Here is a 16,104-nt window from a genome sequence, read left to right as displayed (position 1 = left end):
GAGAAATTTTGCAGCGTTAAGTTGGCATGAATTACGAGCTTTCAGAGAATGAAAATATGGATTAAATGTAACAAAATGAGATTCATGGCCATTTAAAAAAGCAAGTTGAAATATCAGGTCCGGATAGTTGAAAATACAGCATATGCTGTGTCCTCAAGAACATAAAGTCTAGTGAATAGTGGTGCTTTGGGAGGGAGGTGAGAAAAATCTAGATGGGAAGTTAGGTAGAAGCAGGATAATCCGGTATACCTTTCTGCTTTGTGGGGGCTGTATCATGTGAAACAGAAGTATTACTGGCTGTTTCTTTCTCTGGCCTGGTCAATTTTCCAGCTTTGAAAGCTCCTCTCTGTGTTACTTGAAAATACTCTTCAGTGGATGAAACAGTTTGTTTCCCTGTGTGCCCTTCTCTTCTTTCTCAAAGGCTTCCAGATCCTGTTATGATACCTACTTTTTCAAGTTCTGCCTGTGACAGTCTTCACTGTAACTATCTTTGTCATAACAAACTATATTAGTACTTGAGCAGTACTATAGCAGTACTTGAGCAATATTGAACAAATATTGAATGGATGCAAGCAATGCAGATGTTGTAACCAAAGATTGCACTTAGCTTTTAAAACTAATAAAAAAAATACTAGGCTGAGCTTTGGGTGAAAACAGGAGAAAGAATAATTTTCTGTTAATGAAACTGCTTGAATTGTGATGATATCCCAGACTAAGAGTGGCAGAGACCTTCTTTACTTGTGCTGCAACTTGATTTGACGTTAGTTGCTGTGTAACTCCGTGCTTGTCGCTAGATAAGACTGGCTGATAAAATGGGTCTTTCCACCTCTAGAGTAGTTTTGCCCTAATTACAAGCCAAAGATGAATGATTTCTGGGTAAATGTCTAGGCTGACTCTTTTAGCGGTCTGAAGGAAGTTGGGTAAAATATTTATTAGAGGTGAATTGCACCTTCTCTTTCCTTTCATTTCCTTGTTGCTTTCGGAGTAACTATTGGAAGTTTGCTACAACTCCCTGAAGTAATACTTCTGCGAGGGAAATGAAACTGAAGTAAAATGGTGAATTGTTTTTCATTGGAGATTCGAGGGGAGTGGTAGGGCAGAAAGGTCAGTGTTGTAGTGAGATTAGGACTTGGGAGCAATTGATACCAGGAGGTACGCAGGGTATCTGAAGTGGAGGGAGAGTTGAACTGGACTGCAAGCTGTTGTATTTGCATATGGCATCATACAGAAAAAATTATTTCAGTAAAGAGTGTGAATGTGTGTGTGTGTGTGTTTGTCTTTTTACTCATCCTCTGCCGAGTGTTTTTACTAAATCTCTTGCCTTTAGTCCGTAACCTCTTGCCAGTGCAAGGGTTTTGTGGCTGGTGATTCAAAACTTAGTCATCAGTTTTCATTAGAACTGAAAATGGTCTGGTATCATGTATTCAACCAGTTACTACAACTTCATTTCAAATGTACTTGTAATAAGCTATCAGTGAGTGCACTACAGTTTCCTGAAAGACTGTATATCTAAAAAGAAAAACTCAACTTGTGCTTATCCCAACAGTAGAGTTTAAAAGATTTTCTGCTACATTCACCTTAGTCTTGAAAAAGAACTGACCAGATTCTACAGCCTACATTGCTTTATTTCAGGGAAAGCCATAAAATACTTTTTTCTAAAGATGTTTTCGCTTGTTCATTAACAAAACTCACCTTGCTTTTTCAGTTCAGCTCTTCTTCCTTATCCTAAATTAGTCATTCTGTATATATGAGAGGGTCGCTTACTTCTGTCTCCCATTCTGTGTTTTCTTCTTCAAAATGAAAAATGTCCTCTGTTTTTGCTTTTAAATAGTTTTGTTTCTTGGTTTTACATTAGTGTTTCTTCTTGTCTTCTTTCACAGATTCTTCGGTTCAGCCCATCTCCATTGCTTCATATTTCACTGCTCTATTTGTACATCTCTGCTTTCTGCAGTATCTGTTACTAAAATAAAGTGCAGAGCTTCCTCTTGACAACTCTGTATTTCTGTAAAGAACTAGAAGACTATTTTAGGACACAATAAGTGACTGAGGGATGGGCTCCTCTAATATTGTCTGTAGCATTCTACTAACACAGAAGACTATGTGAAACGATGTAGAATCATACATCATTGCACCCACAGAAAAGAGGGATCAGGTGCTGTGAAACAGTATTATAGCAGTCCTGGTGTGTTAACTGGAAACAATGCTGCTGTTAGCCAAAGCAAAACACCAGAAGGGGACTGTCCATATCCCTGAATCAGTTCCTTTGAATTAGCCATCAGGGCGCGTAAGTTGCTGCAATTACAGGAAGCAAAGTCAAGCAACAGATGTTTCCAATAAAGGTTCTTATGACCACTGGAAAGAGTGGAAAAGAAACTGTTCATGGTAGATTTTTTAATGTGTAAAAAAAATATATGGCCAATGTTTTATTTCTACCAGGAGAAAAATATGCCTGAAAATTTATCGTCTTGTTTTGGGATCAGTTAAGCTCTTCATTCCTTTAGCAGTTTTGGTTGTTGCAAAGTTTTGGGAAGAGAAAGAATTAGAGTTTGAATTTGTTACAACTTACTGGTATGTAGAGTTTGTTTACCATTTGCTTGATGGGAATGAGCTCTAGCATCATTACTGAAAGGGCAGGACACAATGACTTCCCAAGCAGACTGCTCCGGAATAAGTAGCCAAATGTGATATGCCTTTTAATTTTGGAATTAAGTTACTTATGTGGAGAAAATAAAGTAGGTGGTGTGCAAGGGAACACTTGATAAAGTTATGGCCAGTAGGTTATGCTTGTTGCATGAACAAGATGGCAGGTTGTTCCCATTCCTGCTGAAATGAAGCCACCAGAAGTCTGTGATGAATTGACCCCTGTGTGTAAGCCTGTGGCACAGCATGACAGACGGGCCTTGGTGTTGGCGTTTTCTGATGTCCTCTGCTTTTTAGATGAGCAGTGTGGACGGCACTGAAAACTACTGCTAATTGCTTTTGAGTTACTTCGTGTGTGTGCATCCAAAGTTTACCTTCTGATACTGAGCATTGATTCTGTTAAATTGTAAGCCTAAATAGTAGCACAGATGCTTGACTTTAGGCTTTAAGTAATACCAGTAGATTGCCTTATCGAAATAGGGTTTTTTTGAAAAAGTTTCTTCTCTTCTAAATTGCTGCTCTGAGCTTTAATGTAAAACTCTGAGCCAGGAGTTCCTACGAGCTTTGAGGCAGGCTGAAGAAAGTGCAGTGTGTCTATATCTTTCAGCAGGTTATATTTGTTTGTTTTGAAACTGACTGGAGAGAAGATAGGGTATTGGTGCTGGAATCTGTTTGTATTTGTTTTTTCCCATGAGGGGGCTGATCAGCACAGCGCAGCTCTCTGTTTCTGAAGCTGGATTCAGCTTGCCTTGGAGAGCCAGTAAGCATAGCTACTGTATTTCCATTAGCTCCAGAAAGATAGACCTGTGTCTTACAAAGAGGAGGGGTGAAGGAATAGAAGCAGGCTGCATGTACACCCTGTGCTCATCTCTCTCTAATGAGGAGCACTGAGATGAGCTGGAGGCTGGCTTGTCTCCCTTGAGCATGTGAAAATTTGATGATGTTCATTAGCTTCCAGGGCTGCCATAGTTGTGCCTCTGTTTGCCAGCCAAATGCTGGAACAAAAGGTGATCAGTCAGGACTAGAAAGAAAAGAGAGGATGATTAAGGGGGAGGAAGACTGAAGGAGAAGTTGTAGGAGCTGAAAGTAGGAATACTGAAAATAATTTTTGTAGAGTAGTTATGAATTGAAGAAAAAGAAGTAAGAGGAAGAATGAAGTGAAACTCCTTGCCCTGTCCTGCTCTTAGAAGAGCAGAAGATTTAACATATTAGTTAAAATTTAGAAATGTAAATTTTGTCACTTATGCTTTTAATCGCTAGTATTTGTGTGTGCTTAGGGATATCGGTGTCTGTCTGTAAACTGACACGTAATTCTCTGTCAGATCCTGAGGGATTGGCAGAGGAGCGAAAGTTTGGTTCCAGGAAAGAAAAGCCAGTTCCCTTTTTAAATATTTCAGAACTGGCTTTACTGGAGTTAATACTGACTGTTCTGAAAATCAGTTTAATGCCATCTCAGGCAACCGTTGCCGGATCTCTAACCCCCAACTGCAAGTTATTCTTTTTTGTATCATTTAGGCTGTCAAAAGATAATTCCTGGATGTATGGACCAGCTGTTCTTCAACCTAAAATACCCTGCAAGCAGGACACGTTTTTGTTGAAAACCAGCAAGTGCTTGCTTAGAGAGTGTTTTTACCACTGGGGGAAAACTGGGGGAAAAAGTAAATGATGATTGATAACCAATCATTAGGCACGAGGAATTTGGGACTCTACAGTAGTGTCACTGCAGACCCTGTGCTTCCTGTGAGCGTGCCATGGTCTGTGGTGGCTCCAGCTGAAAGAGAAACTTTTTTTTGAGGAAAGTTACAGATTGCCTTCCTCATTTTTCCCAGTGTCAGCTAGTAAAACTGCTGATTGTCTTGTAACATGCTAAAGGGATCTGTAACAGTGTTACTCTGAGTTTCTTGGGAGCTGAAAGCCCTATTTGAAAGCCTAGAAATGTGTTTTTGGGTGAGCTGGTGAGTTACTGAACTTTTTTTAAAAAAACTTTCAATATAGTTCTTCGTTCGTGATCTGTCTCTGTTGTGTTACATTTTAGATTTAATGAATGCCCTGTTTAGATGCTTCAGACTGTGTCATTTCCAGACAATTTGAAAGATGAAATGTCATCTTGGTGGCAGCATTACTCTGGATTTTATGAGAATCTTTGTTTGTAGACATGCATGCAAAAAACTCCTTAAATTCTATTTTTATTTTTATTTTTTCCCCCTCACAGTCCAATCTGAATCTGGTTGTGCCAACGTTGTGTCTGCAGCTCCCTGCCTGGCAGAGCCACAGCAATATGAAGTACAATTTGGACGATTACGCAATTTTCTCACAGGTAAATAGCAGGAAGGAAGAGGGAAGTAACTGAACTTCTGCAATTTCAATGAGTAAAAAACACTATAATAAAACTAAAAATGTTTCTAACTGAATCTTTTGATTTCTAGTTATGAGATTTCAGTTACCACAATTAGAAAGAAATATTTATCTTCTTTCTGCCTTTATTCTGAGTACCTTTGGCTCTTATAGAAAGCCATCCATCTGTCCTTTCTTGTTTGGTCGTTAGGCCTTTGTATCTGTGTAGATGTTCTGGACAACAGCAAATTCTGGGCAAGAGGGAGGAGATGCTTAGAGTGTTTTATGCCAGAAATGGCAGGTAACTTGGAAACCAGTGTAGTTCTCTGCTGTCTTTTAGGTTTGTGGATTTTTTGTTAATAACTGCCTTCTTTTTGTGATGGTCTAGATTTTTAAGGGAGAACTTGTTTCCTTAAATTTTCTGTACTAGCTTTTGAGACTGGAGATATATGACAAAAATGAAAAATGTTCTTGTTCTGTGGTGTGATGCAAGAGATAATCATGATCCTTTAAAAAAAAAAAAAAAAAAGGCACTTCTGGAAGGGCCTTTGTATCTACTATTAGTCCCAAAGGTAAGAAGAAGAAAGCAGACAGGATTTTAGAGGGTAGCACCAAGGGAAGTGAGGTCACCACACTCTCCACCTTTGGGCACATCTACATTTGTCCAGTGTAGGAATTTGTTCCTGGTGTGCATAATACTAGCATTAATATTCCTGATAATGTTAGAAAGGAGAGAGAAGGAGGGAGGGAAGCAGAGGGAGTGAGAAAATAGTGAAGTCTTAACCTTGCAATCTAGAGCAGTTTAATACCATTGTAGTATAGCATTGTAGGGTAAATCCTTATGGTTTAATAGTGTTTTTAGAAGTATGACTGTTCTCTTCAGTGGCTTAAATACCAATTTGGGAAGTGCTACATATGATTTCTTAACATTCCATTGTTTGAGACCCGTAGGTGTCATGTTAGCAGTCTTTCAAGGCATTAATGTCAACTGTTTTCATCTCTTTTTGTCGCTTTTATTCAGTTTTGATTTCTTACTCCCTTGCAGAAACAAAAGCAGTTCATGTATGTAACTTGCCAGCCAGCCACAAGACACAGCAGGACACTCCTCCTTTCTCTGATGTCTGCCTACAGCAGCACTGAAGAGTGGGCAATGGGCTAGACTCACTGAATAATTCAGGAATTATTCTAGACGTCTCTAGTTCAGTCTCCTGCTCAAAGCAAAGCTAACTTCAGAGTCAGATCAGGTTGCTCAGGGCCATGTCCAGCCAGGTTTTGAAAATTAAAAAGCATGGAGATCCCACTGTACCTCTGGGTCCCTGTTCCAGGCATGAGCAATTTGGTGAGAATTTTCCTTGCTGCAACTTGCCTTTTGTCCTTTCACTGTGCACCTCTGAGAAGAGGCTGGATCCATTTCTTCTACTTCTTTCCATCCCACTACATAGTTGAACTCACCCCACCTTCGGTTGTCTTCAGTCTAGACAGACCCAGCTCCATTCCATTATCCACTTCTCATATATTCTTGGAAACTTGTTTTTCGCTCTCATCTCTGCCAGCTTCCCATCTCTTCCCAGTTCTCCCTCCTGCAAAGTGAGGTCCTTCCCCTTGTTACATTTCTGGACTAGAGCACCTCCTAGTGTAGCAGAGAAAAGAGCACCTGCAGGCTGCTTACTGCTTTTGCTATACATAGGCCACTGATTTCACTGGCTATGGCTCAATTTGACTGGGATAGAAAGGAGAAAGATGCTTAAGTATGCATATATGTGTGTATATATGCTGCATACCACAAGCACTCTGTAGCCATTTGTACAGAGAGAGGCACAGTATGGAGAGGAGAAAGTGTTGAAGAATGCTCAACAGGAGAGGAAAAATAACTTAATGGAAAAAAAAAAGAATATGTAACAGGGTGGGGGAGGTTAGGGGAAGAGCAAGTTGGGAAGAAAATGCTGGTTTGATACCAGCAATGCATATCTTGTTCCAGTAATTCCGCTGTTGTATTTGTACATTTGGGCTTGTGGTAAATCATTGTTGCAGCTCTGTATGCTGCCATGGTGTTGAATGGCAAGGATCTGCTCCCTACAGCTCCCTGCGGCCACCTGAACGTGGGAGGGAAACAGCCCCAAGAAGCTGGTGAAGGAGGGGTGGAGCTGTTGCACAGATTAGTCTCTAGAAGGTACAGCATAGCCTAATCAGGAGTCTGTTACACTATGTACTAGGAATTACTGCTGGGATTTGTCTTGGCACAGAGAGAGCGAGCGCGCGAGAGCGAACGCATGCACACAAACAGGCACAGAAATAAAACAGGAGCACAGCATATTGCAGCGCATTTTCAGTACTGTTTGTAGCTTCCTTTCCTCCAGAGATAAATCAGTTCCATGAGTATAAAAGCACCAGATACAAATTTTATTGAAGCTGAGAAAAAAGCCACCAAAGTTCAGGCCCACATAACCTAGGTAAATAATTTTGACTTAAACGTGATACTTAAATACTACTTTTTAATGTAATAAATTTTAGAGCCCATTTATTGCAATAAAATGAGTGCTGAGATTTTTTCTTAATCTTCCTAAATATACAGGAGAAAAAAAATCCAACTCTCATCTAGTTTATGAGGTGATATTTTAATATCTGGACCGCACCTAAAAAGGGGTTTAAAATCTGTCCCTTTTATTCTGACAGTGTACCTCATTGACTTGAAAAAAATCTCTATTCAGATCTGTAGTAGATACTGCGTACCCCCTTTAGGTGACAACAGGGATTCATTTAGATGCATCAGCAAAAGTCTCCAGGGACTTGTCCTCTTGTGCCACTGTCAAGATTTTTTGCAGTAATTGTCCGTGCTCTGTTTTATTCCCAGTAGAAAGTGGTTTGAGAAATCATCCAATGTTTGTTGCTGTTTTTTATGTAGATTCAGATTCTCAGCACAGCCATGAAGTGATGCCTCTTCTGTATCCTCTCTTCGTCTACCTCCATCTGAACATGGTCCAGAATGGCCTGAAAAGCACAGTGGACAGTTTTTACAGCCGCTTCCATGGCATGTTCTTGCAGAATGCCAGCCAGAAGGATATCATTGAGCAGTTGCAGACTACCATGACTATTCAAGATATCCTGTCCAACTTGAAGCTCCGAGCTTTTCTGGACAACAAGTATGTCATCCGCCTTCAAGAGGACAGCTACAACTACCTTCTTCGCTACCTCCAAAGTGACAACAACAACGCCCTGTGCAAAGTCCTGACCTTGCACATTCACCTGGATGTGCAGCCTGCCAAGAGGACAGACTACCAGCTCTACACCGGCGGGAGCTCCTCACGCAACGAAAGCAATGGCCTGGAACCCAGCGACGTGCCGGCCTCTATTCTACAGAACGAGGCGGCCCTGGATTTACTGCAGGACAGCATTAAACGTGTCAAGGACGGGCCCCCTTCCCTAACGACCATCTGTTTCTATGCCTTCTATAACACAGAGCAGTTGCTGAACACTGCAGAGATCTCACCGAATAGCAAGCTGCTTGCTGCCGGGTTTGATAATTCGTGTGTGAAGCTGTGGAGCCTGCGTTCCAGGAAGTTAAAATCTGAGCCCCATCTTGTTGATGTGTCCCGCATCCGCCTGGCTTGTGACATCCTGGATGACGAGGTCTGGATATCCCCTCACTCCCTCTTCCCCCGCCCCCCTTTCTTATTGAGGTATTTTGGCATGCGTTGTTGAGTTTCTAATAGTGTCGTGGGGGACCATGAGGCTGTTCCACGACCTGTCTACCTTGACACAAAGCCTGTTCTCTTCCCTATTTTCTCCTGCAGTGGTTGTAAATGCTGCACTGAGGTCCAATGAGCGTGTGCTCAGGCAACAGTTTGCTAGTCCTAGCTGCTTTTCTCTTTTCTCCAGCTGTTCTTGGAACAGATCCTAGCACACAGGCAGCTAAGCGACAGGTCACTGGAGAGGGCTCCCTCCTCTAAGTAGCACAAAGCCTTCCTGTGGATGGAAGGATGAAACAAGGGGACCTGGGCAGTAAAAACACACTATAGTGAATGAAAACTAGAAGGAAAATGGCTCAGAACAACCTGTCAGAAGGTGGGGAAGAAGGGGAAAGAGGCAGGGAGAGAGCCAAAGGAGGCTGGTGTGAGGTCTCAGGAAGAAGAAGGGCTGCCTAAGTGCAGGTCTATATTTAAGGAGTCACCTTAACCAGAGGTGAAGATTTAGTGTGGAAAAATTATGCAAAACTGTTAAGAAATCTGCAGTGTAGAAGCCTCAGCGGCTTCCCACTCTTGAGCACTGGAGAGGAGGACAAGGATGTGTGCGCTTTCACATGCCGGGCTAGATAGCATCTTACAGTTTACTTGTCTTTTTTTTTTTTTTTTTTTTTTTTTTTGCCTTCTAGTCACGCCCTTCCTCCTCTCTCACCACAGCTACCCACATAGCATCTTATATCTGGTTGGAGATCAGAATTCATGACTCTTCCTTTGTTTAATCACTTCTCTCTTGAAAAAGGCCTCTTTCGTTCTTGTGTTAAGCAATTTGCAGGAAAAACATCCCTTTTCCCCCTTTTTGTTTTCTTCTCATAAAGAATACCTTGTAGCAGGATTCTCTTTATTTTGGAAGAGTGCAGAGAGCTTGCTGTACACAGTGATTGGGGATTGCTTTGTTGGTCAGCTTGAGAGCTAGAGGAGGGCATGCAGGTACAACAGCACAGCTACATGCTCACCACTTCCCAGGTTAACTCATTCTGCTGAGTGAACAGGAAAGTGGGTCAGGCTGGCCCAGGATGGAGCTATGGTCTGTTTTCATTATAAGCTGCAGGAGTCCATAGGACATGTGATAATGGCTTGCTTGTCATGGAAATCAAATGCAAATAACCTGTGACAGAGGAGAATTTCCATGGTAAATCCGCAGGTCACCTCTCTTGGCTTCAGACTATAGAAGAGTGAAAAATTGCCAGGTTATCAGGAGTGTGTGTTAGCTTTTTTGGCAGGCATTTGCGTATCTTAAGTGTGTTATGAAACAGCCATGGAAGCTTGCATACAGATGGCTCTTGTTGGTTATTTAATATTTCATGTATCCTGCAGTACTTATGTGCAGATCTGAAAACAAAAACTGGTAAAAGACCACCACAGATCAAAATCATTGTTTTGAATGAACAGCTTCACTACTGACAAAACAAATCATGACCTGATAAGGAGTTCGAAGTTGGGGGGATGATACCAGCATGAACACACTGTTGGTTACATGTCCTGAATGCAAATGAAAGACTATGGACTACAGAGGAAATAAATTCGGGTGTTTGGCCCTGAAATACACAGGCACCCAAGAGGTCACAGCTGGGAACAGACCAGTACACACTTGGGAGCCACTGACGACAGCCACAAATACCTAGATGCACCAAACAAGTACCCTGACTGGGCTGCAGTTGTCGGTAATACAGCTCAATGCGAATAGAGGCTGTATTTCAAAGAGTCATTGGAATATTATTAACAGCTATTAACAGAGATAAATTTGATGAAAAGTTTGACAAAGAACAAAAAAACTTATGTGCTTTGACTTTACTTCAGTGTGTTCTGTAGAATAACTTAGGAGGGTGTTACACTTGGCTGGTTTTTGTAGGGTTTCTTCATTTGTAAGTTTTATTTTGTTTGATGTCTGTATTGTTTGATTAGGTTTGGATGCAGTACTATATTTAAGTAGCGCCTGATATAATTAGTCTTCAGCTGAGTTTCTGATTTGCTGCAAGCAAATAGGTCATTCAGTTTATGAACTCATAAAGGTTTAAGACTGGTAGTTTCAGTGGTTCTCCTTCAGAGGTGGCACTAAGGTTAGACTATTAGGTTTATTAACTTTTTTTGATGCACATGTTTGTATGCGAGTGTACACACACGCACGCACATCAGTGAGGTTGAGATTTGGCAAGAGTGTTAGAGAAGAACAGTTGCTCCTAATTGACATAAAGCCTGATTGTCAGTAAAGTCAAAGTCTTCCACTGCATGTAGTTTTAGTGCGTTTTGTTCATTGTGGTGCCCCAGTGCACTTTATCCAGCGTCTTCCTTCTTGGAAATAGGACAGCCTTACCATTTTGGGGTAAGGCAGCTCCATTTCATTTACAGTGGTTTCTCACAGAAGCTTTACAGTCTCCCTTACTTAAGGTCCAGTATAAAATGCAGTTTTGCAAATGGCCTTACTGTTTGTCTCTTTACAACGTTGCCATGCACATCGCTGATACTACACAAATCAGCAACAGAAAATGATACTGTTTGTTCCAAGCCATGACAGCGGCAGCCTTTAAGTTCCACAGAGACTGAGACTTGGCCCTGTTCAGCTCTGCTATTAAAGCACTGAGCTGTGGTGGGCAGGGAGGATGATACCCGGGGGTGGCAGATGGGAGGGGAATTCTGGAAGAAGCAGTAAGAAATGTCCTGCCAAAAGAGCCATAGTATCTACCCCCACATCTTTCCCTGCTAGGAAATTCCTGCTGTAGGCAGGTAAGAGATCTTTTCTTTTGACATCTTAATAGCACTACAGGATGTGAGAATGTGTGGTGCCCACGGAAACTTACTACTGGTAAAAAGAAACCTTTCTTCACCCTAATGTTACCATTATTGGTTTTTTGAGGTTCGCCTATCCTCTTAATGCTGATGCTTGGTAGAAGGATGTAGGGAGACATCAATTTTGGACTGTTTTTCTCTTCCAAAACATGGCTGGGATGGGAAGAATATGAATGCAGAAATTTTATCATTTTAAAAAAAAATAGAACATTTCTGTGGCAGCATCCCCACATTACTAAAATAAGCTGGCTCAGGGGAGCACACAAATGCAAATTACTGTTTCATGGGAGAAAAGAGTTCCTCATGGAATTAATATTGCTTCTTTTGTTGATGTCAGGTGCGTACACTTATTCTCTCCCTGGAAAAACATCCCCATAACGAAATCTTATTGCTTTATTTCTCCCACCTTCCTTTGGAGTTCTGTTCCATCAGAAGCTCGAAAACCTACATCATTTCCTGGTTTTCATAAGTAATATAGAGTAGAAGATACATCAACAGATTTTTTTTTTTCAGCCAGATAGTGTTTGCTGCCCAAAAGGTTAAATGCATCAGCAGTAAAGTTCTCTGGTTCAGATAACCCTCATGCAGAATCCAGTAATTTAACTAATTCCTGAAGTTGGGCATTCTGTCCATAGGTATCATATTTGGAAGGTGTCCTTAGTAACAAAAAAGCTGAAATTTTATGTTCTTTTTGGCTTCTTAGTAATGTAATATTTTGGAGTCGTCTTGTTGCTCAGGAAGAATTCCTGTTCATTGTTGAAGAGTAGATTTTTAGCTCATTTTAGTAGTGTTGGTAAGTTTTGCAGTTATCTCCTATTCTTTAAAATCTGTGTTCATGCTTCTTCTTTTCAAAACAGGTAGTACCAATAATAAAGGGCAGCTTTGGGTGTGTGTAAGTTATTGATTAAAATAATTTAATTTCTTGTACATTCCAAGTAACTACAAGCTGTCCATACTAACGTGCAGTAGCAACCACTTCAGAAGGGACCAACGTGTATCTTGGTAGTGCTCAGTGGTATGTTATATGGAAATGCATTCAGTGTCTGGAATAGGTATCCTGGAAAAAAAATGCTATGAAGAGGGACTCCCTTCCTCCTTGCTGATTTATAGCACAGGTTGCAAACTTTCTATAGCTGCAGACTTCCTATGGCTGCTCACCTACGATGTAGTAGCTGTGGAATGCAGGGAAAGATGTGCTTGATCTGACAAAGAAATGGAGCTTGATTCTGCAAGGCAGTAATTTAATGGCTGTAATTTCCAGCTGTTTTGTTAATCTCGTTAGCAGACTAACCTGGATAGGGAGGAAGTGGAAAAACTTAGTGACTCAGAAGTATTATAGGTATATACTGTTTTCAGTGAGCTTTAACGGCAACATGCAGCTGTTATGCTAAGTGGCTGTCAAGCAGAAATAGAAGATAAGATTTGCTACCTGTGAACTCTATAGAAGTGTGCTTTTTAGTGCTTCAGCTGGTGTTTTGAAATAAGCTGCAGCTGTAATGTGAGAGACAGAATGCAAGCCTGCAGACAGCCCAAGGAGCCCTGTATGATTTTGAGGACACAATATTAATTAACTGGACTTGCGGAATTTACTAAAACTATAGTACAATATAGAGAACTTGAGTGGGCTTCCCCTGGTGACTTGTCAGGAGTCTTACAGTCATAATTAAATAGTATAAAGTGCTGCAGGTATCAGCCTCTCTCCTTTAATGTGGTAATATAGCCTAGAGATGCTGCAGATTCCAGCAAGCAATGCTCTATCTGAGGCAGAGAAAGCAATTTGCATAAGAATGGGGCTTTGCATGCTAGAGCCTGCGATTTCTCTCTGCCTCACCTCCATAGTAGAGATGAAGTTGGCTCCAAGCCACATCATAAAACTCCCATGGGCACTGACTATTCTGAAGAGAATTGGCATTGCTAAACATGGCTCACCATCTCCCACTAAACAGGCAGCAGGGATGGAGAAAGAGAGCAAGCTAGCGAATCCATAGTTTGGTCACCTGTTAAAACGAGGTTTGAGACCCCTGGATGAGAAGGGCACTGAGGACTGTTGGTAAGTCTGAAGCAAGACTGTCTCTCTGGGTCCTGAGATCAGGCTGTGAAATATCGTTGTGTCAGCTGCGATCGCCGCTCTCTGTGCACTGACTTCTGTTGGCTGCCAGCAGTACGGCAGCCCTGGGGAATTCAGTTTCCTCCTGGGGCAGGAAGTGTTCGTTCTGCAGGAAACGGGACAGTCTGCAATGATAAAAGTTAAAGGGGCTGCTCCCAAATGAAAGGGCGTTGTGTTGAATTTGATGTGCACAGATTGTCCTTAGATGAGCGTTACTGATTCTGTACTGAGTGAAAGTGTCTGCGTGACAGTCCTGGGGAAAGGTGGTCTCAAACTACCATGCAGATGCCTCCCAGGCCTTGGTTAGCTTCTCGCACTCTGTCAGTGAGACCCCGGCTTGTCAGGGAAGGGCGCTCTTTTTAGTGGAGATCCGCTGAAACCTGTGCAGTCTGTAGCCTTCAATTGTCCAGAGATGCCACTTGAGTAGACTTTCAGAGACTGATACTGTCCACTGAGAAAAGGGGTAAAACTCGCAAATTCCTTTAGCACAGGTCACTGAACAGTTTTAAATGTGCAAGCCTTACATGTTGGTTATGTGCTCTGGTATTTGAATTGGAGAACTACAGGGGAAAAAAAAAGGTCTCCAATACCATCCTTTTTGTGATTATTCATCTTCTCCTTCCTCAAAATAGATCATTTGACCTAAATAAGCTGCATACATTAGGTTCTTTTGAAGGGTGGAGATGTGAAAACATTCTGGTGGAGTCTGCATGGAGAAAAAGATATTATGGCGTTACCGAGTCTCTTTTCACATGTGGGACTAAGAAGGAATGTCCAGCAAACAGCTCTTCATCTCCTGCCTTTTGTTTAAAGACATCTGGGCTTCTTTTTCTCTGCTGTGAGATTCATTTCCAATAATGACCACACCAAAAGAGCAGATGCCAAGATCTATTTCAACATCTCTGCCAAAAGTTTAGTAGAGAGCGGACAGGGAATAAGCAAATGCATTTAGCAAGTGTTTTAAAGCAAGAGACATTTTTTTCAAATGTCATAAAGTATTCCTTTTTTCATATTTGCTTAGAATCTCTGGTAAAGGTGCATTCTGGAGCATGAGGCTACACAAAATGAAGATAAAACCTTTATAAAAGGTTATCTCTACATCTCTTTCAGTATTGTCTTAGATGTACAAATGTGCTAGCAATGTCTGTGCCTATGTTGCATTGAATGTGCCATCTCTAAAATAAATCCTTCTGTGTTAATGCCCTGCCTGTTTTCTTCGTGGTGGTTCCTGTATTTGCTGAAGAGATAAACATGCTTTTCTTTTTTTTCTTTTTTTTTCTCCTCCTCTCACCAGGAGGAAGAGGATGACAGCGTAGGCACAGAAATGAAGATCCTGAGAGGACACTGTGGACCTGTGTATAGCACAAGGTTCCTTTCAGACAGTTCAGGACTCTTATCTTGTTCTGAGGACATGTCCATCAGATACTGGGACCTCGAAAGTTTTACAAACACTGTGTTGTACCAAGGACATGCCTATCCTGTCTGGGATTTGGATATTAGTCCCTGCAGCCTGTACTTTGCCAGTGGTTCCCATGATCGCACAGCAAGACTCTGGTCATTTGATCGGACGTACCCACTGCGAATATATGCAGGCCATTTGGCGGACGTGGACTGTGTCAAGTTCCACCCCAATTCCAACTACTTAGCAACAGGCTCCACAGACAAAACTGTGCGCTTATGGAGCACTCAGCAGGGCAACTCAGTGCGTCTTTTCACAGGTCACCGTGGCCCTGTGCTAGCGCTTGCGTTTTCTCCCAATGGTAAGTACCTGGCGTCAGCAGGTGAAGACCAGCGGCTAAAGCTGTGGGACTTGGCTTCAGGAACTCTTTACAAAGAACTGAGGGGGCACACAGATAACATAACTGGCCTTACTTTTAGTCCCGACAGTAGTTTGATTGCTTCAGCGTCGATGGATAATTCTGTCCGGGTCTGGGACATTCGGAACAGTTACTGCAATGCCCCTGCAGATGGGTCTTCCAGCGAACTGGTTGGTGTATATACCGGACAGATGAATAATGTACTGAGTGTACAATTTATGGCCTGTAATCTTCTTCTAGTGACTGGAATTGCACAAGAAAATCAGGAACATTAATTTTTTTTCTTTGGGAAGTGGGTGGGTGTATTGAATGCCAGAGTCCATTACAAGCTGAAATCAAATTACTGACTGTGAAACACTTTTCTTCCTCTGTCCCAGTGAAAGGCATGTTCACAGCAATGCAAATGCTTTAAAATGTCTTGCCCACAAAATGGCCCATGCTGTTGAATGGAGCGAGGAAAAAGGAGGAATGAAAAAAAATATATACATTCTAATCTTGTACTGGTAGGGATGGGGAAAAGGGGAGGAAATTCTGTTGTTCAGTGGCTTGGGAAAACCAAAAGCCTAGTCCAGACAAGTGAAACTGCCATCCACATAAGCTGCTGACCTGCACTTAAATATCCTGCATTGACTGATGGGCACATCTTACCTACTGTTAACTGAGGCTTGAGTGTGTGTAGAAC

General features: G+C 41.7%; 1 protein-coding gene across 2 annotated transcripts in view; it reads left to right on the top strand.

Annotated features, from left to right (window-relative positions):
• Positions 1-16,104, top strand: part of LOC112993535 (TAF5-like RNA polymerase II p300/CBP-associated factor-associated factor 65 kDa subunit 5L) — a 54,418-nt gene that overhangs the window by 5,219 nt on the left and 33,095 nt on the right. For both annotated transcript variants that reach the window (XR_010388458.1, XM_064509264.1), the window contains exons 3-5: positions 4,853-4,957; positions 7,877-8,601; positions 14,900-15,365. Coding sequence is in view for 1 of the 2 variants with exons in the window: in XM_064509264.1 (XP_064365334.1) it covers positions 4,853-4,957; positions 7,877-8,601; positions 14,900-15,365 (1,296 nt within the window). In the remaining variant the exon portion in view is untranslated. The remainder of the gene's footprint in view (positions 1-4,852; positions 4,958-7,876; positions 8,602-14,899; positions 15,366-16,104) is intronic.

This window comes from Dromaius novaehollandiae, chromosome 3, assembly GCF_036370855.1.
Source record: "Dromaius novaehollandiae isolate bDroNov1 chromosome 3, bDroNov1.hap1, whole genome shotgun sequence".
Lineage (NCBI taxonomy): Eukaryota > Metazoa > Chordata > Aves > Casuariiformes > Dromaiidae > Dromaius > Dromaius novaehollandiae.
Note: the sequence above shows the minus strand (reverse complement) of the source record. Positions and strands in the feature narration are given on the sequence as shown.